The sequence below is a fragment of the Apodemus sylvaticus genome, chromosome 20 (genome assembly GCF_947179515.1).
Source record: "Apodemus sylvaticus chromosome 20, mApoSyl1.1, whole genome shotgun sequence".
In the NCBI taxonomy this organism is placed as follows: Eukaryota; Metazoa; Chordata; class Mammalia; order Rodentia; family Muridae; genus Apodemus; species Apodemus sylvaticus.
In genome coordinates, this window is record NC_067491.1 from 55,753,886 (window position 1) to 55,781,763 (window position 27,878).

At 37.5% G+C, this 27,878-nt stretch overlaps 1 protein-coding gene across 1 annotated transcript; it reads right to left on the bottom strand.

Moving 5' to 3' along the window:
* Positions 1–27,860, bottom strand: LOC127670579 (vomeronasal type-2 receptor 116-like). The gene is made up of 6 exons (XM_052165078.1): positions 27,655–27,860; positions 25,421–25,700; positions 24,224–25,030; positions 22,050–22,274; positions 6,272–6,395; positions 1–905 (listed from the first exon to the last, which is right to left on the bottom strand). The coding sequence occupies exons 1-6, from the start codon at positions 27,858–27,860 to the stop codon at positions 1–3; spliced, it is 2,547 nt and encodes an 848-aa protein (XP_052021038.1).
* Between the last annotated feature and the right edge of the window lie 18 nt (positions 27,861–27,878).

A 27,878-nucleotide genomic window follows, 5' to 3' on the forward strand; every position in this document is an offset into this window, starting at 1 on the left:
TTAATATCGTAATTTATTCCTGTAATTTTGAGGACAGTTTGAATCAGGCTTTATCAAAATAACATAACACTTTGGAACAAAGATGCAGACTAAAAGTCCTGCACTGGAAGCCAAAATGGAGAAGACCTCCACAGCCACCATGTCCTTCCCTTTGGTGCTGTGGTAGACAGGAAGGAAGGTGACCCACACACTGCAGAACACCAGCATGCTGAAGGTTAGGAATTTGGCTTCATTGAATCTATCAGGCAGATTCCTGGCCAAGAAAGCCACAGTGAAGCTTCCCAGAGCCAAGGATCCCAAATATCCCAGGACAAAGTGGAATGCAATGACTGAGCCTTTGTTGCACACAATGGTGATCTGCCCATGTTCAAACTGGGTATCTGTATCAATAAAAGGAGGTGATACTGCTAGCCAGATTCCACAGAGAACAAATTGGAGCAGGGTACAGAGGGGAATGACAAAGTTAGGTGCCCCTGATATCAACATTGATCTCATTCTTCTTCTTGGAGTAGTAATCTTGAAAGCCAGAACCACAGTAATTGTCTTGGTCAAGATAGTAGATAAAGCCACTGTGAAAAAGACACCAAATGTAATCTGCTGCAGGATGCAGGTACCCATGTTAGGATGCCCAATAAAAAGCAATGAGCAGAGGAAACAGAGTGTGATGGAGATTAGTAGGATGTAACTGAGATTGCGGTTGTTGGCCTTCACAATGGGAGTGTCACTGTATTTCACAAAAGTACCAAATACAAGACTTGCGAGTACAGAGAAACACAGGGACATGCAAGCAAGAGCCATTCCCAGTGGGTCTTCATAGGCCAGATAGGAGAGATGCCTTTTCAGACAGTGTGTGTGCTCTGTGTTGGCATACTCATCAGGTAGACAGCTCACACACTGTTCCAAATCTGCTGGAGAACATTAACAACAAAGCTTAAGAAAATGTCCTCATTATACACTCAATCACTTAGTATCTGTATTAATCAGAGGATATCACAATAAACATTTTGTTGTTCAGCAACAATTCTCTTGTTTGATATTGTAGGGAGCTGCTCTGAAGCAGTTCATCCCTGGTAGTGTAACATACCACTTTCAAGATAAAAAGGGGAGAGAAGATACTCATTCACAAGAATTATCTCTGATATTGATAAAAGTTTTTAGAAATCATAATTTATAAGATCTCAAGTTGGTGAATTTATAAGACATTAAATGTGGAAGTATATAATCTGCTTTTTGATTTTGATTTTAAAAGTTTTGAAACTGTTGGGTCATGAGTAATTATGAAGCCAGAATAACTTAATTTTTTATTATAGTATGACAAAAACTGTATGGCACCAAAAGGGGTTACATGTGGTTGTTTGAATGAGAATGACACGCTTAGAGTCAGATTTGTCTGCTTAGTCACTATTGAGTACCACAATTTGAAAGGACTAGAAGCTGTGGCCTAGTTGAAGAAAGTGGGCCAGTAGAGTAGGCCCTGAGATTTTAAAACCTCTACCAATCCAATGTTTTTTGTTTTTTTGCTTTGTTTTTTGTTTTTGTTTTTTTTATAATCCTGCTTCCTGAAGATGCGGTATAAAACTCTCAGTCACTTCTCTAGAAATATCCCTTCTCTAAAAACATCAGCAGACTCAATTCCCCAATAAAAAGATATAGGCTGACAGGCTGGATACATAAAGACGATCCATCTTTCTGTTTCATACAAGAAACATACTTCAAAAAGAAAGACTTTAAATATGTTGATACTGAGTTGTATATTTTAAAATAAATTTCAGTAGTTTAATTTAAAAAAAAAAACTAAAAAGGGAGTGAATCCCAGAGAGATGGCTCAGCAGTTAAGAGCATTTGGACTAGGGTTCATGTACCTGAACCCATGTGGGAGGTCACAGATGTCTTTAACTCCTATGCCAGCAGCTCTGATAAACTCACACAGAATAAATGCAAGCAAAGCAGCAATGATCATAAAATAATATAATGATATATTTTTAACTTGAAAAAAATAAAAAATTAAAAAAATAAGTAAATAAAGTTTTGAGCAGATCAGAAATTCATGGCACATGGTTAAACATAATAAAAAACTAATATACACTGAGACAACAGGCAACATCAAATTAAATGGAGAGAATGTTGAAGCAATCACATTAAAATCAGGGGCAAGTCAAGGATATTCACTCTCTCCCTATCTTTTAAATATACTCTTTGAAATTATTGCTAAAATAGTTAGACAAGAAATGTAGATCAATGAGATGAAAATTAGAAAAGAAGTCAAGCTATTACTATTTGGGGAAAAGATCAAATACATAAGTGATCCCAAAAATTCTACCAGAGAATTTCTAAAGCTAATAAACAACTTCAGTAAAATGGCTGCATGTAAAATTACACTCAAACCAGTCGGTAGCTTTGTACAAATGCTTAACTGCTGAGAAAGAAATTAGAGAAACAAAACCAGTCACAATGGCCACAAATAATACAAAATATCATGGTGTAAATACAACTAAGCAAGTGAGAGATCTGTATGTCAAGAACAGAGTCCCTGACAGAGGGCAGACAAGAAGAATTCAGAAGACAGAAAGATCCCCAATGTTCCCAGAACAGTAGGATTAACAGTGAAAATAACCATGTGACCAAAAGCAATCTGCAGGTTCAGTGCAATTCCCATCAAAATTCCAATGCAATTCTTCAAACGCATGGAAAGAGCAATTCTCAACTCCATCTGGAAAACAAAAATCGTAGGATAATCGCAACAATTCTGGAAAATAAAAGAACTTCTGGGGTGATCACCATTCATGACTTGCAACTGTACTACAGAGAAGTGGTGAAAAAGATCACATGATTGATAAAGAGATAGACCGGTCTGTCAAAGGCATAGAATCAAAGACCCAAAAATAAATCCCCACAGTGATATATACTTGATCTTTGATAAAGAATCCAAAACCATAAAGTGGAAAAAAATCTTCAAAATTAGTGCTGATCTAACTGGTGATTTGCATGTAGAAAATTGGAAATCAATCCATATTTATCATCCTGCACAAAACTCAAGTCCAAATATATCAGAGACCAGAAAACAATACCAGATACACTAAATCTAATGGAAGAGAAAGTGGGGAAATAGCCTTGAACACATCATTGGCACAGGAGGAACTTTTCTGAACAGAACACCAATGTCTCAAGAGTCTAAGTTCAACAATACATAAGTGGGACTTCATAAAAAACCTGAAAGGCTTTGAAAAGGCAAAGGATACCATCAATGGGACTAAAAAACATCCTGCATATTGGGAAAAGATCTTCACTGAACAAGGGTTATTATCCAAAAATACAAAGAACTCAAACATTTAGACTCCAGAGAACCAAATAACCCTATTAAAAATAGGGTATAGAACTAAATAGAACTGTCAAGACAGGCATCTTGAATGGCTGAGAAGCACTAACAGAAATGTTCAATATGCTGAACCATCAGGGAAATGCAGCTCAAAACAACACTGAGATTTCACTTTGCAGCAACCAGAATGCCTAAGATCAAAAAACTCAAGTGACAGCATATGTAGGCCCCAGATATGGAGAAAAGTGAACACTCCAGCAAGCCTGTACAAATGCTCTAGAAAACAATTTTATGGTTCTTCAAAAAGTTGGAAATAGTTCAACCTGAAGACTCAGCTATACCACTCCTGGACACATACCCCAAAAGATTCTCTACCAGAGATAGCACAGGGCTAGATGGTTTTAGTGCAGAATTCTAGCAGACCTTCAACAAAAAACTAATATGAACACTCTTCAAAATATTCCACAAAGTAGAAACAGAAGGAACACTACACCAATCATTCTATGAAGTCACAATTTTGCTGATACCAAAACCATATAAAGATCCAACAAAAAAGAGAACTTCAGAACAATTTTACTTATGAGTATCTGTGCAACAATATACAAAAAATTCATGCCAACTGGATCTAAGAACACATCAAAACAATAATTCACCGCAATCAAGTAGGCTTCGTCCCAGGAATGCAAGAATGGCTCAACATATGGAAATCCATCGATGTCATCCACTACATAAACAAACTCAAGGAAAAAAACACAAAGTCATTTCATTAGATGCTGAAAAATCATTTGACAACATTCAGCATCCCTTTGTGTTAAAAGTCTTGGAAAGATGAGAATTCAACACCCATATCTAAACATAGTAAAAGCAATATACAGAAAACCAGCAGCCAACATCAAACTAAATGGAGAGAAACTTGAATCATAAAATCAGGGACTAGATGCCCTCTCTCTCCATATCAATTTAATATAGTACTTAAAGTTCTAGCTAGAACAATTAGGCAACAAAAAGAAGTCAAAGTGATACATATTGAAAAGGAAGAAATCAAACTATCAGTATTTGCAGATGATAGGATAGTATACTTAAGTGGCCCAAAAAACTTTATCAGAGAAATCCTATAGCTGATAAACAACTTCAGCAAAGCGATCAGATATAAATTTACTTAAGCAAATCAGTAGCCTGCCTATACTCAAAGGATAAACAGGCTGAGAAAGAAATTGGGGAAATGACACCCTTCACAATAGCCACAAACAATATAAAGTATCTTGGTGTGAATCTAACCAAACAAGTGAAAGATCTGTATGACAGGAACATCAAATCTCTAAAAAAAGAAATTGAAGAAAATGGAAAAATATCCCATGCTTGTGGATTGACAGGATTAAGATAGTAGTAATGACCATCTTGCCAAAATTAATATACAAATTTAAATTTGGGATTTATCAAAATCCCAACTCAATTCTTCATAGTGTTCGATAGAGCAATTCTCAAATTCATCTGAAATAACAAAAAACCCAGGATAGCTAAAACTATTCTCAACAGTAAAAGAACTTCTGGGGATATCAATATCCCAGACCTCAAGCAGTACTACATAGCAATAGCATTAAAAACTGCAAAGTATTGGTACAGTGACAGGCAGGTGGATCAATGAAATAGAATTGACGACCCAGAAATGAACCCACACACTTATGGTCACTTGATCTTTGACAAAAAAGGTAAAACCATCCACTGGAAAAAAGATAGCCTTTTCAACAAATGGTGATGTTTCATCTGACAGCATGCAGAGGAATGCGAATCAATTCATTCTTATATCCTTGTACTGAATGTATTCTCTTTTTGTTATTTGTTTTGGGTTTTTGTTTGTTTGTTTGTTTGTTTGTTTTTCAAGACAGGGTTTCTATGTGTGGGCCAGGCTGTCCTGGAACTCATTCTGTAGACCAGGCTTGTCTCGAACTCAGTTATCCACTTGCCTCTGCCTCCGAAATGCTGAGATTTCAGGCGTGTGCCACCACCGCCTGGCTTAAATTATTCTTAATTAATGTAAATACAGTGTATCTCTTGTCCTTTTGCTTCTTAACTGAGAATAGAGGGGACATATATAACAGTGTTTAGTGAGGCTAATAGTGCTGAATAGAGAAATAAAAGGGTTGTAATTCCCTTTCAATTAAAATATAGTTAGGTGAATTATTATGTGTATGTGGTATGCATAAAAGTGTATCCATGATTACATGATTGTAGGTATGAATGATTTTGCATTTCAATATCAGAACATATACATTTTTTGCATATATTTGACATTCAGAAGACAATCATCAAATCAGATGTATCTCCCCACTTTCCACTATTGGATGTATAGTCTTTTATTGTTCTCAACTATATATTCCAAGCTATATGTCAAGCAACAAAATACATATTACAAATCTTTCCTCTATCTCTCAGTAGGCTACAGAATAACACTAACACATCTTTGTGTGGATTTTTGGTTTTTGCACTCTTACTTAAATTCTGTCATAGTTAGTGCTTCCATTCTATGAGCTAGTTCATATCTTAAATACATTTCATTAAATAATAACAAGAGTCTGAGCCTCTAGTCTCTCTCAGGAACCAATTTGGTTTTTAGGATAACAAGATTGTGTACTGATCATGTTATCAATTTAAATTGTGCATAGGATAGAGGACAATTAGACATATGTATAACAATACTATGTACAAAATTTTCTGACAGAATAATAGCTAAAATATTTCCATTAAATATTCTTTGTAAAATATAAATTATGTAACCAACATAATATGAAAAAATGTGTGATTATGGAAGATAGTGCATGTTCATTTCAGGGTTCAGAATATTTTTGATATAAGTAAAACGATTATATTGAAATACATGTCTTATGTCTCCAGTTTCCTTTCAGACTCATTTAAATTTCTATTTTGTAAAAGACATTTCTGCACACAAACACATACCTGTCTCATTGGAAACCTCATTCTCTGGGCACTGAACACAATCAAAGCAGCATTCTGCTGTCTGTTCCTGATGAAGTCTCCTGAATCCAGGGTTACAGATCACACTGCATGTAGAGGTGGGAACCTGATGTAAATAGAGTATGTAGAGATAACTGTGATGGCTTGAAATGTTTGACCCAGGGAATGGCACTATTAGAAGGTGTGGCATGTGGGAGTAGGTGTGACATTGCTGGAGGAAGTGTGTCATTGTGGGCATGGGCTTTAAGACCCTCATCCTAGCTCCCATGAACCAGTCTTCTCCTGTTTGCCTTCGGAACAAGATGTAAAACTCGTGGCTCTTCCTATGTCATGCCTGACTGGATGCTGCCATGCTTCCCCCTTGGTAATAATGGGCTGAACCTCTGAACCTGTAAGTCAACCCCAATTAAAGGTTTTTCCCATAAGAGGTGCCTTGGCCATGGTGTTGTCCACAGCATCAAAATCATAACTAAGACAGTAACAACTGTGTGATAATACTCTTCTATTTTCATGCATTGTTTGCCAAATTAGGGTATCTGAGCATTTCATATAAACCTGCAATTAAATTAAAGGTCATAAAACATTGTGGAAGTATTTTCATATTCTAACTGTAAATGTTTGGATGAAGAGATTAAAATTTATTTCTTCTTAAATTTAAGTGATCCACACAAACTATGTAGTAGAAAAATTGTTTTTGAAAAGTTTAGATATCAAAAAGGAAAAAAGAACATTTGGTGAATAAAATGTTGGATGGAATAGTGAAGGTTTATTCAATGTATATCCTCATAGTAGGTGGCTAGAGACTCTTAGAGACATAATAAAATTAAAGTTACAATGAAAGGCTAAGATATACAAAAATGTTTCACTAAAAAAATTACATGGTGGCCCCATCTTCCTTCTGGTTCACACGTCTACTTGCAATCAGGATTGGCACCATTCTCCTCAGCCCACAGCTCTGCCTGTCTCTCAGGAGGTCTGCTCTCACAGGGAACAGCCAGGTGAGACACCCAGACCCCAATCCCCTGCCTGCTAGGACCCCAGCAAACCCAGATCTCTTATGTCTGCTTCATATTTTCAGAGCTCCATCTTTTTTCTGGTCCATACTTCTACCTGCAATCTTGAACTAATATCTTGCTTCCAAGCCCAGAGCTCTGCCTGGGAGGCCTGCTCCCACCTAAGAAAACCAGCTCCATCTTCTAGTCTACAGTGCTACCTGCAAACTAAGATCTGCACTCACATTCATGCCAACAGCTCTCTCCCTGGCCTGCTACCACCAAAGACTACAAGTCTAAGCAGGTAACTACTCCCAGTTGGACTACCAGGCCATGCAACAAAGGAGATAACCAGATGACTAAAGAACAATGCCCTACTAAAATGGGGTACAGAACTAAACAAAGAATTCTGAACTGAGGAATACTCTATGGCCAAGAAACACCTAAAGAAATGTTCAACATTCTTAATCATGGGGGAAAAGCAAATCAATACAACACTGAGATTCCACCTCACACCAGTCAGAATTGCCAGGATCAAAAACTCAGGGGACAGCAAATGCTGGAGAGGATGTGGAGAAAGAAGAACATTCCTCCATTTCTGGTGGGATTGCAAGCTGGTAAACCCAAGCTGGAAATCAGTTTTGTCATTCCTCAGAAAATTAGACATAAAACTACCTGAGGACCCCAATATACCACTCCTGGGCATATACCCAGAAGATGTTCCAACATATAATAAGGGCACATGCTCTACTATGTTCATAGGAACCTTATTGATAATAGCCAGAAACTTGAAAGAACCCAGATGTCCCTCAACAGAGGAATGGATACAGAAATTGTGGTGTATTTACACAATGGAATACTAGTCAGCTATTAAAAATGAATGCATGAAATTCTTAGACAAATGGATGGGGCTAGCAAATATCATCCTGAGTGAGGTAACCCAATCACAAAAGAACACATATGGTATGTAGTCACTGATAAGTGGATATTAGCCTGAAAGTTCAGAATACTCAAGGTATAACTCACAGACCACATGAAGCTCAAGAAGAAGGAAGACCAAAGTGTGGACACTTTGATCCCTATTGGAAACTTGATCAAAATACCCATGACTCACAGGCAACTAATAGGATGAGCATATGGTCCCCAATGGAGCAGCTACAGAGAGGACCCAAGGAGTTGAAGCGGTTTGCAGCTCTGTAGGAGGAACAATATGTACCAACCATTACTCGCAGAGTTCCCAGGGACTAAACCACCAACCAAAGAGTACACATGAAGAGACCCATTGTTCCAGCTACATATGTAGCACAAGATGACCATTTCAGACATCAATGAGAGGAGAGGCTATTGGTCTTGCGAAGGCTCCATTCCCCAGAATAAAGGAATGCAAGTCAGGAAATGGGGGTTTGTGAACAGTGGGAGAAGAAATGGGAAAGGAGGTTTTCGGTGGGGTAACGCAAAAAGGGAATTCCATTTAAAATGTAAATAAAGCAAGTATCTAATGAAAAATTAAAAAATAATAACTACCCCACACTCCCTCAAAGCAATGACAGTATGTTATACTCATCTGTGTGGGTGTTGATTGATGTGATATGGTGTATATACTGTATGTATTATATATATATATATATATATATATATATATATATATATATATATATATATAAGTCATTATTTTATATCTTTAATATATGTAACACTTTAAAATTTGCTGCAGTGTTGCTGAAACTACAGCAAAACTTGTATTCTGCACACCAAGATAGCAATCTTCCCATCCTTGGTAACATCCACATAGAATACATGATAATTTTTGTGGAAAACAACAACAACAAAAACAATAAAAAATAGAAGTACACCAACAATCCGATCCATCTCTGAATATTTCAAGAATGGACAGTTTATAAAGTAATCCAAGGCAGCTGGAACATTCTATCAATTAATAAAGCTCAACAAATCAATGCTTCCACAGATGGAGGACTACTCTGCTTTTAGTAGACTCTAGATTTCCCAAGAAGGGCTCAGTTCATGTAATTTCATTCTGTTTAATAGAGGGGATTTCTCAAATACATAACTAAGGAATTTGATTTCTGTGTCTTTGAAAAACTCTTTGTCTTCATATATTCATACTTCAGAACAAATTCTTTTTTACATTGTGTCTAAATGGAAATTAAGAGAAGTTTGTCATTGGTGCTCAAAGGTTGCTTCAAGGATTTCTGTCACTACTTATCACTTTTGAAAACATCATGTAACTTTGGTGAATGGATAAAACTGGAAGAAAAAGGTTCGTCAGATGATTAAAATTTATGGGCCTTTACTCTACTATATCTTTCAATAGACCATACCTCAAAATAAAAGTTCTTTCTACGTGTTAAGAATGTATCTAAGAATTGTTACCCCTGAGGTGAGTCCATTTTTGGGGATAAATGATAGAACTGTAAGGATATTTTACATAAGATTTATACTTTTGTGTATTTATTTCCTCTGTGTATCTACTAATTTTGCCTGAAGAGGTATATTATTTTAAGTTAATGTTAATGAAATAACTGGTAAAATGGTAAGCTCAGTAAGTCTAAAAAAGCTCACATACTTTTTCTGAGAATGTGTTCTACAAAATTACAAGCCTAAGTATACTGTGAGGTATACAAGCTTGAGGAAATTGGTAGTGGCATGCATCATTTGCAGCTGAAATATTGAAGCAATTTAAATATACATCAATTATAGGTTAACTAAATAAGTTAAGTTACATGTATACCATGAAATATGGACAGTTTCAAAAATAGATTTAAGTGTGCTTTTATGCCCATGATAATACTATCAAATCAAGTTGTAGAACTATATGTAGTTTTACACATATACATTCATATAATTTGTTGAATTACACATACCAATACCATATGTACTTATATACATCATAAAATATTTTTAAAGAATAGAAATCTCATGGGAAATCTGAAGAGCAAGTTTTGTTTTGTATCCTTTTGTATTGTTAAAATATATTTTATTCACAACCATGTATATTGCAACATGAAATTTTTAAAAATAGAAAACCATCAATCTCCCCCAGAAATAAATTTGTAATTACTAGCACCTTTACTAATATTATTTGTCACCATGCTGTTTAAATATTCCTGAATTATCTTCAACTGCCGTGATTACTTGTTCATTAAACCCAGATAGGGTTCATGGCTTCCTGTTACATGTTCCCCCAAAGCCTTGTTCTCATGAATATATATATATATATATATATATATATATATATATATATATATATATATATATATATATATATATATGTAATGTGTAAATAGATTTATTCAGTTTGTAACCTAGTGTTATGCTTATTAAAATTTATTTTTAAGGGTTATAAAAATGAAAACACAGAAATAAAACCACACACTTATGGACACTTGATCTTCAACAATGAAGCCAAAAATATAGAATGGAAAAAAGAAAGCATCTTCAATAAATGGTGCTGGTCTAACTGGCTGTTTGTATGTAGAAAAATGAAAATGAACCGATATTTGTCACCATACACAAAGCTCAAGTCCAGGTAGATTACGGACCTCAACAGAACACCAGATACACTGAATCTATTAGAAGAAAAAGTGATAAAGAGCCTTGAACTCATTGGCACAGGGGGAAACCTCCTAAACAGAACTCCAATGGCTCATGCTCTATGATCAAGAATTAATAAATGGGATCTCATGAAACTGGGAAGCATCTATAAGGCAAAGAATATAGTCAAGAAGACAAATTGGCAACCTAAAGAATGGGAAAAAAACTTCACTAACCCCACATCTGATAGAGGGCTAATATACAAAATATATAAAGATCTCAAGAAGCTAATCACCAGAAAACCAAAGAATCCAATTTTAAAAATGGGGTATAGAACGAAACCGAGATTTCACAACTGAGGAATCTTGAATGGCTGAGAAGCACCTAAAGAAATGTTCTAAGTCCTTAGTGATCAGAGAAATGCAAATCAAAAAGACCCTGAGATTCCACCTTACACCAACTAGAATGGTTAAGATACAAACCTTAGGTGACAACGCATGTTGGAAAGATGTGGACAAAGAAGAACATTCCTCCACAGCTGGTGGGATTGAAAACTGGTACAGCCACTCTGGAAATCAATCTGGAGGTTCCTCAGAAAACTGAAAATAGATCTTCCTTAAGACCCATCTATACCACTCTTGGGAATATACCCAAAAGATTCCCTACCATGCCACAGGGGTACATGTTCCACTATGTTCATTGCTGCCTCATTTGTGATAGCCAGAAGATGGAAAAATTCTAGATGTCCCACAACAGAAGAATGGATACAGAAAATGTGGTTCATTTACCCAATGGAATACTACTAAGCTATTAAGAATAAGGACTTACTTAGTTTTGCAGACAAATGGATGGAACTAGAAAATATCCTGAGTGAGGTAACTCAGACCCAAAAATACATACATGGTATATACTCACAAATAAGTGGATATTAGTCAAAAACAGAAAAGTAGAGAATCCCCAAGATACAGACAGAACTCATAATGTCAATAAGCTAAAGTCCCACTTGGGGGGAAAAACATGGCAATGACAAGTGGGGAGGGAGGGAGGGATGTGGGATGGTAAATAAACAGGGCAGGGAAGAGGGCAACCTGATCTGAATTGGGGAAGGGAAAAGGACTGAAGTCCTGAGGGCCAGCAGAAAGAATGGAAACTGGCAGCCTCTAGAGACAGGAGGTTGGGGTGACTCTCCAGAATGAACCAGAGAGCTGGAAGGTGATTGACTCACAGGACTAAAGGGAGGGACCTTAGATGAAATGCCTGACAGTAGGGAGAGGGACCTTAGAGAGCCTACCTCCAGCAGCAGCATCAAACGAGGGAGAGGGAGGTCTTCTCACAGTCATAACTCTGACCCATAATTATTTCTGTCTGAAAGAATTACAGGAATCCATAAGTAGAGAGGAGCCTGAGGAAAAGAAGGTCCAGTGACAGGCTCAAAGTGGGATCCAGTGCGTGGGGATGTCCCAAAGCCTGACACTATTCCTAAAGCCAGGAGCATTCTCAAAATGTAAACTAGCATGACAGCACTCAGGAAGTCCCAACAAGCAGCTGAAAGGGTCAGACACAGATATTTGCACCCAATCAATGAACAGAAGCAGCTGACCCCTGCTCTTCAATTAGGGAAGGCTGAATGAAGCTGAGAGTGACCCTGCAGGAGGACCAGCAATCTCAATTAATCTGGACCCCCAGAGATCTCTCAAACACTGGACCACCATACAGGCAGAATACACCAGCTGATATGAGACCCCTAGGACACATACAATAGAGGACTTCCAGGTCTGTGTTCATTCTGAGATGAGGCACCTAACCCTCAAGAACCTGGAGGCCCCAGGGAGTTTAGCGATTAGGTGGTGTGGGGGGTAGGAACATTCATGTGGAGACGGGGAGGGGAGGAGGTATGGGACGTGAAACAGTCAGAGTGTAGAAAGAGTATAGAGGGGTAAGGAATAAAATATGGAGGATATAAAAATAATTAATAAAAAAAAATTTCTAAATATCTCCCAACCAAAAAAAAAGAAAAAAAGAAACCCCAGGGCCAGGTATGTTTAATGCAGAATTCTACCAGACCTTCACAGAAGATCTAATATTAATACTCCTCAAACTAGTCCACAAAATTGAAAGAGAAAGATCCCTACCTAATTTATTCTCTGAAGACACGGGTACTCTGATATATAAACCACACAAAGACCCAACAAATAAAATGAACTTCAGACCAATTTTGCTTATAAATATTGATTCAAAAATCAAGCTAAGCTGTGCCTACCCTTTCAGAGAAGAAGGGGAAGGAGAATTGAGGGAGAGACACTACTGTGAGGTGGGGACCAGGATGGAGGTCAGAGATTGCCATGTAAAAAAATAAAATGACAGATATTTAATTACAGATAATCGTGCTTAACAAGAAGTGCAATGAAGAGAGTGTGGACAAGAAAAGAGAAACTCAAATCATATGTAGCATATATTAGATCGCTGTGATCCGTAGAACCATGTAAGGATAGTTGGGTATATAAAATTAGCCATATCTCCATCAGTGTGAAAATAGATTTGGGATTATACAAATTTATGGTATTTTTCTAGAGCTACATACTGATAAGAAAAATAACCGTGCCTAGGAGTATACTTTTAATTTAAGAGACTTTATTCCTTAAATCAATTCTAGTTTATGGAAAACTTAGCAACTATACACACTGTCGTCAGAGTTTTATAGAGAAACTGAACATGCATGTGGTAATATGTTATATTATATTATATTATATTATATTATATTATATTATATTATATTATATTATATTATATTATATTAATATGTATTATATTATTAATTATATATGATATAACTATTTATGTATATTTGTAGTAAAAATAATGTATGTATTATATATAATTGTATAGTTTATAAATATTTATTGTATATTGTAGATATTGTAAATATATTTATATTATATAAATATATAATACACTGTATATTATAATATATTATTAAACACAATTTTATTCACATGTATATATCCACGGTTCATTTTCTCTTTTGCTCCTGCATGATTTTTTTTTTTTATTATTCGATATAATTTATTTACATTTCAAATGATTTCCCCTTTTCTAGCCCCCCCACTCCCCGAAAGTCCCGCAAGCCCCCTTCTCTTCCCCTGTCCTCCCACCCACCCCTTCCCACTTCCCCGTTCTGGTTTTGCTGAATACTGTTTCACTGAGTCTTTCCAGAACCAGGGGCCACTCCTCCTTTCTTCTTGTACCTCATTTGATGTGTGGATTATGTTTTGGGTATTCCAGTTTTCTAGGTTAATATCCACTTATTAGTGAGTGCATACCATGATTCACCTTTTGAGTCTGGGTTACCTCACTTAGTATGATATTCTCTAGCTCCATCCATTTGCCTAAGAATTTCATGAATTCATTGTTTCTAATGGCTGAATAGTACTCCATTGTGTAGATATACCACATTTTTTGCATCCACTCTTCTGTTGAGGGATACCTGGGTTCTTTCCAGCATCTGGCAATTACAAATAGGGCTGCTATGAACATAGTAGAACATGTATCCTTATTACATGGTGGGGAGTCTTCTGGGTATATGCCCAGGAGTGGTATAGCAGGATCTTCTGGAAGTAAGGTGCCCAGTTTTCGGAGGAACCGCCAGACTGATTTCCAGAGTGGTTGTACCAATTTGCAACCCCACCAGCAGTGGAGGAGTGTTCCTCTTTCTCCACACCCTCTCCAACACCTGCTGTCTCCTGAATTTTTAATCTTAGCCATTCTGACTGGTGTAAGATGAAATCTTAAGGTTGTTTTGATTTGCATTTCCCTAATGACTAATGAAGTTGAGCATTTTTTAAGATGCTTCTCCGCCATCCGAAGTTCTTCAGGTGAGAATTCTTTGTTTAACTCTGTACCCCATTTTTTAATAGGGTTGTTTGGTTTTCTGGAGTCTAACTTCTTGAGTTCTTTATATATATTGGATATTAGCCCTCTATCTGATGTAGGATTGGTGAAGATCTTTTCCCAATTTGTTGGTTGCCGATTTGTCCTCTTGATGGTGTCCTTTGCCTTACAGAAACTTTGTAATTTTATGAGGTCCCATTTGTCAATTCTTGCTCTTAGAGCATACGCTATTGGTGTTCTGTTCAGAAACTTTCTCCCTGTGCCGATGTCCTCAAGGGTCTTCCCCAGTTTTTTTTCTATTAGCTTCAGAGTGTCTGGCTTTATGTGGAGGTCCTTAATCCATTTGGATTTGAGCTTAGTACAAGGAGACAAGGATGGATCAATTCGCATTCTTCTGCATGCTGACCTCCAGTTGAACCAGCACCATTTGTTGAAAAGGCTATCTTTTTTCCATTGGATGTTTTCAGCCTCTTTGTCGAGGATCAAGTGGCCATAGGTGTGTGGGTTCATTTCTGGATCTTCAATCCTGTTCCATTGATCCTCCTGTCTGTCACTGTACCAATACCATGCAGTTTTTAACACTATTGCTCTGTAGTATTGCTTGAGGTCAGGGATACTGATTCCCCCAGATTTTCTTTTGTTGCTGAGAATAGTTTTAGCTATCCTGGGTTTTTTGTTGTTCCAGATGAATTTGATAATTGCTCTTTCTAGCTCTGTGAAGAATTGAGTTGGGATTTTGATGGGTATTGCATTGAATCTGTATAGTGCTTTAGGCAAAATGGCCATTTTAACTATATTGATTCTACCGATCCATGAGCATGGGAGGTTTTCCCATTTTTTGAGGTCTTCTTCCATTTCCTTCTTCAGAGTCTTGAAGTTCTTGTCATACAGATCTTTCACATGTTTGGTAAGAGTCACCCCAAGATACTTTATACTGTTTGTGGCTATTGTGAAGGGGGTCATTTCCCTAATTTCTTTCTCAGCCTGCTTATCCTTTGAGTATAGGAAGGCCACTGATTTGCTTGAGTTGACTTTATAACCTGCCACTTTGCTGAAGTTGTTTATCAGCTGTAGGAGCTCTCTAGTGGAGTTCTTTGGGTCACTTAGGTAGACGATCATGTCGTCTGCAAATAATGATAGTTTGACTTCTTCCTTTCCAATTTGTATCCCTTTGACCTCCTTATGTTGTTGAATTGCCCGAGCTAGTACCTCAAGTACAATATTGAAAAGATAAGGAGAAAGGGGGCAGCCTTGTCTGGTCCCTGATTTCAGTGGGATTGCTTCAAGTTTCTCTCCATTTAGTTTGATGCTGGCTACCGGTTTGCTGTATATTGCTTTTACTATGTTTAGGTATGGGCCTTGAATTCCTGTTCTCTCCAAGACTTTAAGCATGAAGGGATGCTGAATTTTGTCAAATGCTTTTTCAGCATCCAATGAAATGACCATGTGGTTTTGTTCTTTGAGTTTGTTTATGTAGTGGATTGTATTGATGGATTTCCGTATATTGAACCAACCCTGCATTCCTGGGATAAAGCCTACTTGATCATGGTGGATGATCGTTTTGATGTGTTCTTGGATTCGGTTGGCAAGAATTTTATTGAGTATTTTTGCATCGATGTTCATAAGGGAAATTGGTCTGAAGTTCTCTTTCTTTGTTGGATCTTTGTGTGGCTTTGGTATCAGCGTAATTGTGGCTTCGTAGAAGGAATTGGGTAGTGTTCCTTCTGTTTCTATTTTGTGGAATAGTTTGAAGAGTATTGGTGTTAACTCTTCTTTGAAGGTCTGGTAGAATTCTGCACTGAAGCCATCTGGTCCTGTGCTTTTTTTGGTTGGAAGACTTTCTATGACTCCTTCTATTTCTTTAGGCATTATGGGACTGTTTAGATGGTCTAGTTGGTCCTGATTTAATTTTGGTATTTGGTATCTGTCAAGGAAATTGTCCATTTCCTCCAGATTCTCCAGTTGTGTTGAGTATAGGCTCTTGTAGTAGGATCTGATGATTTTTTGGATTTCCTCAGTTTCCGTTGTTATATCTCCCTTTTCATTTCTAAGTTTGTTAATTTGGATACTTTCTCTGTGCCCTTTGGTCATTCTGGCTAAGGGTTTATCTATCTTGTTGATTTTCTCAAAGAACCAGCTCCTGGTATTGTTGATTTTTTGTATGGTTCTCTTTGTTTCTACTTGATTGATTTCGGCCCTGAGTTTGATGATTTCCTGCCTTCTACTCCTCCTGGGCGAAATAGCTTCTTTTTGTTCCAGGGCTTTCAGGTGTGTCATTAAGCTGGTAATGTATGCTCTCTCCATTTTCTTTTTGGAGGCACTCAGGGCTATGAGTTTTCCTCTTAGCACTGCTTTCATTGTGTCCCATAGATTTGGGTATGTTGTGTTTTCATTTTCATTGTGTTCTAAAAAGTCTTTAATTTCTTTCTTTATTTCTTCCTTGACCAAGGTATCATTGAGTAGAGTATTGTTCAGTTTCCACGTGTATGTGGGCTTTCTGTTGTTTCTGTTGCTATTGAAGACCACTTTTACTCCATAGTGATCAGATAGGAGGCATGGGATTAGTTCGATCTTCTTATATTTGTTGAGGTCTGTCTTGTGACCAATTATATGGTCGATTTTGGAGAAGGTACCATGAGGTGCTGAGAAAAAGGTATATTCTTTTGTTTTAGGATAGAATGTTCTATATATATCTGTTAAATCTAATTGGTCCAAAGCTTCAATTAGTTTCATTGTGTCCCTGTTTAGTTTCTGTTTTCCTGATCGGTCCATTGAGGAAAGTGCAGTGTTGAAGTCACCCACAATTATTGTGTTAGGTGCAATGTGTGCTTTTAGTTTTAATAAAGTTTCTTTTACAAAAGAGGGTGCCCTTACATTTGGGGCATAGATGTTCAGGATTGTCAGTTCTTCTTTTTGTATTTTTCCTTTGACCAGCAAGAAGTGACCCTCAGGGTCTCTTTTGATGCTTTGGGTTGAAAGTCAATTTTATCTGATATTAAAATGGCTACTCCAGCTTGTTTCCTGAGACCATTTGCTTGTAAAATTGTCTTCCAGCCTTTTACTCTAAGGTAGTGTTTGTCTTTGACCCTGAGGTGTGTTTCCTGTAAGCAGCAAAATGTAGGGTCCTGTTTACGTATCCATTCAGTTAGTCTGTGTCTTTTTATTGGGGCATTAAGTCCATTGATGTTAAGAGATATTAAGGAATACTGATTGTTATTTCCTATCATTTTTGACGTTATTTTTTAAATTTGAATGCTTAACTTCTTTTGGGTTTGATGAAAGGTTACTATCTTGCTTTTTCCAGGGTGAAGTTTCCCTCCTTGTATTGGTGTTGTCCTCCTATTATCATTTTTAGGGCCGGGTTTGTGGATAGATATTGGGTAAACTTGGTTTTGTCATGAAATATCTTAGTTTCTCCATCTATGGTGATTGAGAGTTTTGCTGGATATAGTAGTTTTGGTTGGCATTTGTGTTCTCTTAGAGTCTGCATGAGATCTGCCCAGGACCTTCTAGCCTTCATAGTCTCAGGTGAAAAGTCTGCTGTGATTCTGATAGGTCTTCCTTTATATGTTACTTGGCCTTTTTCTCTTACTGCCTTTAGTATTCTTTCTTTGTTTAGAACATTTGGTGTTTTGATTATTATGTGACGGGAAGTATTTCTGTTCTGGTCCAGTCTGTTTGGAGTTCTGTAGGCTTCTTGTATATTCATGGGCATCTCTCTCTTTAGGTTAGGGAAGTTTTCTTCCATAATTTTATTGAAGATATTTGCTGGCCCTTTAAGTTGTAAATCTTCACTTTCATCTATGCCTATAATCCTTAGGTTTGGTCTTCTCATTGTGTCCTGGATTTCCTGGATATTTTGGGTTACAAGCTTTTTGCATTTTGCATTTTCTTTAACTGTTGAGTCCATGGTTTCTATGGAATCTTCAGCATCTGAGATTCTTTCTTCTATCTCTTGTATTCTGTTGTTGATATTTGTATCTCTGTCCCCTGATTTCTTCCCAAGGCTTTCTATCTCCAAAGTTGTCTCCCTTTGAGTTTTCTTAGTTGTTTCTACTTCTGATTTTAGATCCTGGATGGTTTTGCTTAGCTCCTTCACTTGCATGTTTGTGTTTTCCTGTAATTCTTTAAGAGATTTTTGTGTTTCCTCTTTCATGAGCTCAGCCTGTTGACCAAAGTTCTCCTGTATTTCTTTAAGAGATTTTTGTGTTTCGTCTTTCATGACCTCAGCCTGTTGAGCAAAGTTCTCCTGTATTTCTTTAAGTGTTTTTTGCATTTCCTCCTTGTTGGCTTTTGTATTCTCCTGGATTTCTTTCAATGATTTTTGTGTTTCCCTTGCAAGGGCTTCTAACTTTTGATCCATTTTCTCCTGAATTTCTTTATGTATGACCTTCATGTGTTCCTGTACCAGCATCATGACCAGTGATTTTAAATCCAAATCTTGTTTTACTGGTGTGATGGGGTATCCAGGACATGTTGGTAGAGGAGAATTGGGTTCAGATGTTGCCATATTGCCTTGATTTCTGTTAGTGACGTTCCTGCGTTTGCCTTTTGCCATCTAGATCTCACTGGTGTTAGTTTATCTTGTCAGTGCTGGACTCACCAGTGCAAGCTGCCCCTTCCCAGTTGGCCTCTGGTGCACAGCTTACCTCCTGCACTGCTTGTAGACAGTGTGCTGCTGCCCAGGCTGTTCTGATCCCAAAGCAGGCACCCGAAGGCTCCCGCTGGGGCCCGCTGGATTCACTGGAGCACACTGACTTCTCCCAGCTGGCCGCCCGGAAGCCCAGCTAGCCACTTGCAGGACTTGGAGATGTAATGCTGCCGCCCAGACTGATCTGGATCCGGAAGCGGAGAGAGTAGAGCTAAGGGCTTCTGCCTGAGGCCTTGCCCCAGATTGTGTCTGTGGAGCAGATGGAGCCCGTGTGCACTCCCAGGGAGTGCCGAAGGTGTATGCTACTGTGACCTCCCCTGAGTTCCGCTCACTCCGCTGGGCAGCCGATCTGCCAACCGGGCTATCGCACACAAGGTTAGCCTGGCCGCCCAGTCCCTGAGTCCAGGCAAAAGCCTGGGAGGCCAAGGTCCGAGCAAAGTTCCCCTACGGCTTTGACTGTTAATTGGGTTTGCCAGGTGACTAGGATGGCGGGCGTGTGCGCCCGCGCTCCCTGAAAGTGCCGGGAGAGTCTGCTTTGCTAACAATCACCTGGGCGGGTTGACTCACAGATGGCCCACCAAGCTGCCCAGTTCTTGGGGTCAGTCCTGTGCCTTTTGGGGCCTGGACCCCCGCTTTGTTAGCCTTAGGCTATGCCTGTTACAGGTCTGCCCGCCTGAGCTCTCTGTCGTCCTGCAGGCAAAATGGCGGCGGCGCGCTCGCAGGCCTGGGCAAAAAACCTCCTGGTTGGGTTGGCACCCCGATGGCCCCCCGACCCGCCCAGGGCCTGGGTGCAGGCCAACGCCCGTCGGGCTCAGACCACCGCGGTGTTGGCCTCGGATTATGTTTGTGTACCTCAGTCTGTCTGATTCCTGGAGTACGGAACCAAGATGGATCCTCCTCTCCTGACTGGTGGGAGGCCGAGTTCTGAAGTGGCCTCCGTGCAGGAAAGGCGCCGCACAACTGCAGCTGCTTGCTGTCCGGCTGGTCAGCGAAGGTCAGTGGTCGTGGGCACAGGGCCTAACTGGTCCCTGTGACGCCTTGGTTCCACTGCTGATGGCCCTTCAGCTGGAGCAGCCACTGCTGCCGCTGCTGCCGCCGCCGCCGCCGCCCGCTCCTGCATGATATTAATGCAGCCCATCTAATTACAGTTAGTTACCATGCTGAAACATAACTATGAGGTAAAAACTAGTGTCTAGAAACCTATGATAGATATTTGTCCTTTCTTCTTATTATTTGTGCAATCCAAACAAAAACAATCCAACCATAAATATGCTGTTCTCCCACAAATGGGCCAGCAAAATTGCTAATAAAGACATTTCAAAAATATAGAGCCAGAATTTTATCATACTTTAAAAAACGTTATTGTCAATTACTTCATAGTATCAAATAACCAGGCCATGTTCTAGTTTCTCCTATCATCTCAAATGAACTTGCCCAGCTGATTTGAGTCAGGGTCAGAGCCACACCTGTATCTTGTACTTCTAATATCAGTATGGACTCAAGGATACTTACTTTATACTGTGAGCTACAGAAATGCCTATTTATTTATTCTCTTCCTCCAAGTGTTCAAGTTTTGGCTGTAAAGGGCATTACTTTGTTTGTAGTTGGGTACTATTTCTCTTTTATATAACCTCACTGTTATTTTATTAAATATGTTTTACAGGTTTTACATTCTGCCACCATAAGGCACTCCAGATTCATCTTAAATAATGTGTGCGCTGGTCCTAAAATCAGTTCTTTCCCAAGCCAAGCAGGTTTATTCAAAATACTCCAGGCATGCTCATTGTCTCTGAGTTGACATTGCTTCAAGGTCCCCATGGCTGACAAAGCAAGGAAACATTTGGGACACTAGAGAGATGGTTCAGTAGTTAAGAGTACTTACTAATCTTCCAGAGGACCTGAGTTAAGTTCCTCACATCTACATGGTGGCTCACAACCCTATGTAACTCCAGCTCCAGAGAACGTAACACTAGTGATCACTGCATGCACTGGTACTCACATGTATACAGAAAGAAAGAAAGAAAGAAAGAAAGAAAGAAAGAAAGAAAGAAAGAAAGAAAGAAAGAAAGAAAGAAAGAAAGAAAGAAAGGAAGGAAGGAAGGAAGGAAGGAAGGAAGGAAGGAAGAAAAAGAAAGAAAGAAAGAGAGAGAGAGAGAGAAAGAGAGAGAAAAAGAAAGAAACAGAAACAAAGAAACAAAGAGAAAGAAATGTACATTAACATACATTTAAAACATAAATAAAATATATTGGTGTATACTCTGATAATATAATTACCAGTAAATATAAAGAGTTACACTGTGGGAAAAAGTAAAAAAAAAGTAAAATTACACAGTATACTTGATTCATTTATAAAGATGCATGCACAGAATCACAAAATTTCACAGTTTATAACTAGTTACAAAACTTAATAGGCTAAACGTTTTTATGATATTTTAAATTTTTTATACATGTTTTTGGAGTCTGAGGTAAGTTGCAATTGCCTTTAAGTGTCCATGGAAGTCAGAGGCACTGGATCTCCAATATCAGGACTTACACCAATTTGTGAAGAATCAAACATGGGTGCTTGACTCTGTCACAAGATATGAAGTTGTTCTCTAACTCACTAACCCATGACCAAATGCCACAAAATTGTATAAAATAAACATGCAGAAAAGAATAAAAATTATAGTGTACACACCAGTGTTTCTCCCATGGCCCACTTCAAGTCTTCAGATATGTGCAGTTGTTGAGTCTGTGAGAAATAAGGGAAGTAACCTCCTATTTTCACCTTTAGTCCAAAGCCTTGTGGGAAATTCCAGATGCTGAAAATCTCATATTCTACACACAGGTTTTCTCTTAGATTCATGTTCACCAGTTCTCCAACGGGATTAGTGAATACCCTCTTCTTCAGCAATGAAGCAATCTAAATGAGATGCATCATTAGATGATTACATATACCCACACACTAAGGCAAAGTGACACTGTGAATGTACAATAATGTATAATATATTACAGGAAAGCAACTGTATTGAAGGTGTCCTACCTAGGGAAAAACAAGATACCTCATGGGTAAAAGAAAAAAATACTCCATATATATTTCATGACAGAAACTGACAGAATAAATGCTTACCAACTATTGAGTAGCATAATGACAGAGATGTGAACATTTAATAATTATATCAAAACAGTCACACAGAAGCCATAAGATTGGGAGATCTGGAAGTGGTTAAAAGGAAGACAAGGGGATTTAAAATCATGTAATACAGTACACATTTATTTAAAAAAATAAATGTAATAAAAACAGAGTCCATATAATTGTGTATATTATTAATTGACATTTCATAAAATAATTATGCATGACAATGACCAATGTGAATTCTATTTCTTAAGAAAAAATTCTACATGTCACTTGAAGATTTTATGATAAAAAATTCCAGTTACTGTTTTAAATATTAAACTAATTTGGCAAAAAATTGAGAAATATTCTAACAAAAGTAACTAATCTCCATATGAAAATGTTTTCATATATTGAATGTTAATGTTGCCCAGTCTATTTATCCACAAAATATTGATGTTAGGGAGTTTTAAGGTATAGAAATCCTGGTATTGCGAGAAGTCTCTGACAAATTTATACCAGCATTTCTGGAACCATTTAAAAATAACATAATTTAAGTATTATAGAAAGACCTACACATAAAGCCAGACACTCTGAAGCTAATAGAAAAGAAACTGGGGAAGGCCCTTGAGGACATCGGTACAGGGAGAAAGTTTATGAACAGATCACGAACAGCATATGCTCTAAGATCAAGAATTGACAAATGGAACCTCTTAAAATTACAAATTTTCTGTTAGGCAAAGGACACCATCAAAAGGACAAATTGGCAACCAACAAATTGGGAAAAGATCTTCACCAACCCTACATCAGCTAGAGGGCTAATATCTAATATATAAAAAGAACTCAAGAAGTTAGACCCCAGAAATCCAAATAACCCTATTAAAAAATGGGGTATAGAGTTAAACAAAGAATTTTCACCTGAAGAACTTTGGATGGCTGAGAAGCATCTTAAAAATGCTCAACTTCATTAGCCATTAGGGAAATGCAAATCAAAACAATCCTGAGATTTCACCTTACACCAGTCAGAATGGCTAAGATTAAAAATTCAGGAAACAGCAGGTGTTGGTGAGGATGTGGAGAAAGAGAAAAACTCCTCCTGGGGTTGCAAATTGGTACAACCACTCTGGAAATCAGTTTGGCAGTTCCTCAGAAAACTGGGCACATCACTTTTGAAAGATCCTGCTATACTCCTCCTGGGCATATACCCAGATGATTCTCCAGCATGTAATAAGGATACATGCTCCACTATGTTCATAGCAGCCCTATTTATAATAGCTAGAAGCTGAAAAGAACCCAGGTATCCCTCAATGGAAGAATGGATGCAAAAAATGTGGTATATCTACACAATGGAGTACTATTCAGTCATTAAAAACAATGCATTCATGAAATTCTTAGGCAAATGGATGGAGCTGGAGAACATCATACTAAGGGAGGTAACCCAGTCTCAAAAGATCAATCATGGTATGTACTCACTAATAAGTGGATATTAACCTAGAAAACTGGAATACCCAAAACATAATCCACACATCCAATGAGGTACAAGAAGAACGGAGGAGTGGCCCGTTGTTCTGGAAAGACTCAGTGTAGCAGTATAGGGCAAAACCAGAACATGGAAGTGGGAAGGGGTGGGTGGGAAAACAGGGGGAGGGAAGGGGTCATTTGGGACTTTCAGGGAGTTGGGGGCCAGAAAAGGGAAAATCATTTGAAATGTAAATAAAAAATAAAAAAACTAAACAAAAGAAAGTAAGATACCTTACCTTCTGACAATCAGAGAATTCTCCTATGGGTTCTTCTGTTTCCTGAGACTCTGCCTGTTGAAGAATGGCTTCATGGTAAGTGTGGGCCACAGCATACACAGCATTGTATAAGTTGTAACCTTCTTCACTCAGGACCATATCAAAATTATGCTGGGATAACCATTCCAATGAAGTGTTGAAAGAATAATGATTCATTGAGCTATAGTTGGTATTGGAACCTGAACAATTAAAAGAATTCCACTTCTGTCTCATTTGAGAAATATCTACTGGGTATTTAGAAGTGTTCCTTGTTTCTATAAAGTTTCTAAACTTAGAAATCCCAACATGATGCTGTGCAAAAGTGAGAGTCCCATGGAAGGCATCAAGGCTGAAATCTCTTTTACTTGTGATGACATCCCATTGTGAGGTAGTGACCCAGATTCTCTGTACACCTAAATATACCCATCTTCTGAAGCTGGCTTCTAGGGTAGACCCCATTTCACCATAAATGATAACAACCTTTGCTGAAGATGTCATGATTTGAGTATCATATATTCCAGCCCTGGTCATGTATGTCTGCATGCTATCAGGGATCACATTCACAAAGGCTAAACAGACTCCATGACTATGCATCTCTTCTCTTAAATCTGAGAGAAACTGATTTCCCTGGTCATTATCCAAAATGAGCAACCCTATCCAGTTCCATGTAAAATAAACCATTAAAGAAACCATGGCATGAGGTAAACATGTATCCTTGTGTGCTATCTGGTAGACATGGGGAAACTGGACATTGTCACTCAGGATAGGATGAAATGGTCCAAAGAAAATCTGAAGGATGTAGAACAGAGGAACCAATGTGAGTAATATGGTTGGCTGGAAGTCCATTCTCAGCTATGAGTTATGTTACTTACCTTCCAGAACTCCTCCAAAGGACGATAAGTTTACCCTGTAAATGTTCTGTATTATTCCTATTGGATTCTATAATATTTATATGAATATAATATTTATCTGAATGTTCAATAAAACATTTGCTTATTTTTCCATTTCGTACATACTTGTGATTAAAGGAAGTGTTACTGTCCTGTCAATATCTGATTCCTTAATATTTTAGAATATATAAATCAGCACATCCAAACCCTTGCTGCCCATTCATTCTCTGTGGGAACCTGAGATTGGCACAGACCAACTGTTAACTCTTATTTTTCAAGAGAGCCTCACCTTTGGAGAACTGGAAAAGATTTCCAGTTTTAAAGATATAGTCCATGATGGTCCTGTAAGACCTATATCACATCCAGGGAATATACACATATAATTTGGAAATGCTCGAGTATTGTTCCGTGGTATATTCATTTCATCAATTGTTTTCAATGTATCAAAACACATGCCAACAGGGAACGTAAATAACAAGGACATGTTAGGTAAAAGGTAGGGATTCCTGTTAATCTCATCAGTTGCAAAAAGCAGTATAAGAATAAACTCATATTTCCATGTTGGTATTCTAAAAGAAAGCACAGTAGCTTTATGGAGAATGTTGTAGATATGAAATATTCAAATCAATTGAAGTAATATTTATAATATGTCCCCCATATATTTCTGCTTAAATTTTATCTATCCTAATATAAAGACATAGAAGAAGAAATCTTTAAAGCTGAAATTATTTTCAGAATTTTTCAAAATAGAATAATCTTATATGAGATATTTTGACTTAGTAAAAATTCATAAAGTGCTTGTTTGATCTCTGAATTCCATCCATGAACTAGAACACAACATAACACATTCAGTTTGCTATATATTGGTCTTTCAATTCTCATTCTAGAGAAACATTAAAAAAACCTGTTACTTAAACCACAGCTGTCTTCAGAGATTAGTTTGCTCATATATTAAAAGTGCAATATAAATCTGTATCCATATGGAAAGATGATATGTAATTAATTATGAGAATTTTGTAGCCAACAGGATTTATTTGCCATGTAAGCTGAAGTTCTGGCATATATATTTCAGGGTTGTTTCAAAACAGGGTTTAGCACTATACATTACTAGTGCATTTGGTCTTTTAAAATTTCTCCTGTCTACAACTGAGATTTCAGGGTATCTCCATCTATCAAATCTGATCTTTATTACTTTGGAAAAATTCCAAAGCCTTTTTCTTCTTTTCTGTTAACAAAAACATAGACCATCTTTTCCAAACAGCATATCCCTAGTTCATCAACCTGATGTCACAAAAAGTATGCATTAGTTCAATACATCAGTACCACACACACACACACACCTTTTTTTAAGGCCTGTGCTATTTTGTCCTGTCTAAAAGAGAGTACAACATACTATTATAATCATTTTATAATCATAGAGGGCTACGATCCAAAATAAACAAAGAACTCAAGAAGTTAGATTCCAGAGAATCCAGTAACCCTATTTAAAAAAAAATGGGATACAGCACTAAACAGAGAATTCACAGCTGAAGAATACCAAATAGCAGAGAAGCATCTAAAGCAAAGTTCAACTTCTTTAGTCATCAGGGAAATGCAAATCCAAACAACCCTGAGATTCCACCCCACACCAGTCAGAATGGCTAAGTTAAAAAATTCAGGTGACAGCAAATGCTGAAAAGGATGTGGAGAAACAGGAACACTCCTCCACTGCTGATGGGACTGCAAGCTACAGTCTGAAAATCAGTCTGGCTGTTCCTGGGAAAATTGAAAATTTTATCCTGAAGACCAAGATCAATGCAATCCACCATATAAACAATCTAAAAAAAAAATCATAATCAGCTCATGCTCAAAATTAGTTTACAAAATTTAACACCTTTTCTCCTAAATGTTTTAGAACAATTGTGGAAATAAGGGACATACTTAAAAATAATAAAGCCAAATTAGACTAAGCCTATAGCCAACATCATGTTAAGTGGAGAGAATCACAAAGCAATTCCAGTAAAATCAGAAACAAGACAGCACTTCTCAACCTTCATCATATTTACACAATATAGTACTTGAAGTTTTAGCTAGAGAAATAAGACAATTAATAAATCAAGGAGATACATAATGGAAAGGAAGAATTCAACGTATCTTTATTTGCAGATGATATGATAGTGCATCTAAGTGACTCAAAAAATTGAATTAGGGAATCCTTGCCAGAAACATGAAGATACTGTGATGCAGCCTCTTTATACTAATCTCATGCCAGAATGTGGATTCTGTTTTCATGTCAGATCATCACACACTGTGCAATGACAACACTCAACATAAGGAGATTCATGAGGAGGCAGGCTCTCACCTTACATCTCAGTGAACTGGAGTCTAACATAACAAATACACACAATGAAATGCATTTGAAAATATTAAAATAAAGATTTTAAAAAGAGAAAAATTTTGGTAGTTTATAGTTAGAGAAGGAAGAACATGACAGTTTCCTTATTCATGATATTTATGAATGAAATGGAGAAGCTAATTATTTACCTAAAATCAAGGAGAGACTTATAAAAATCTTCTTCTATAAAGCCCTGATACATAAAAATAAAAAAGTAACAGTCAGTTCTCATATCTCCATCATCATCTTCATTGTACTTTATTCTCCAAAAGCAGCTGATGTCTGTCAAACTACACAAGATGAGACAAAGCTTAAGAAGCAATAAGGACATAATGAGAGCACACTGTTCCCTCATGTCTACCAGTATCTAAGA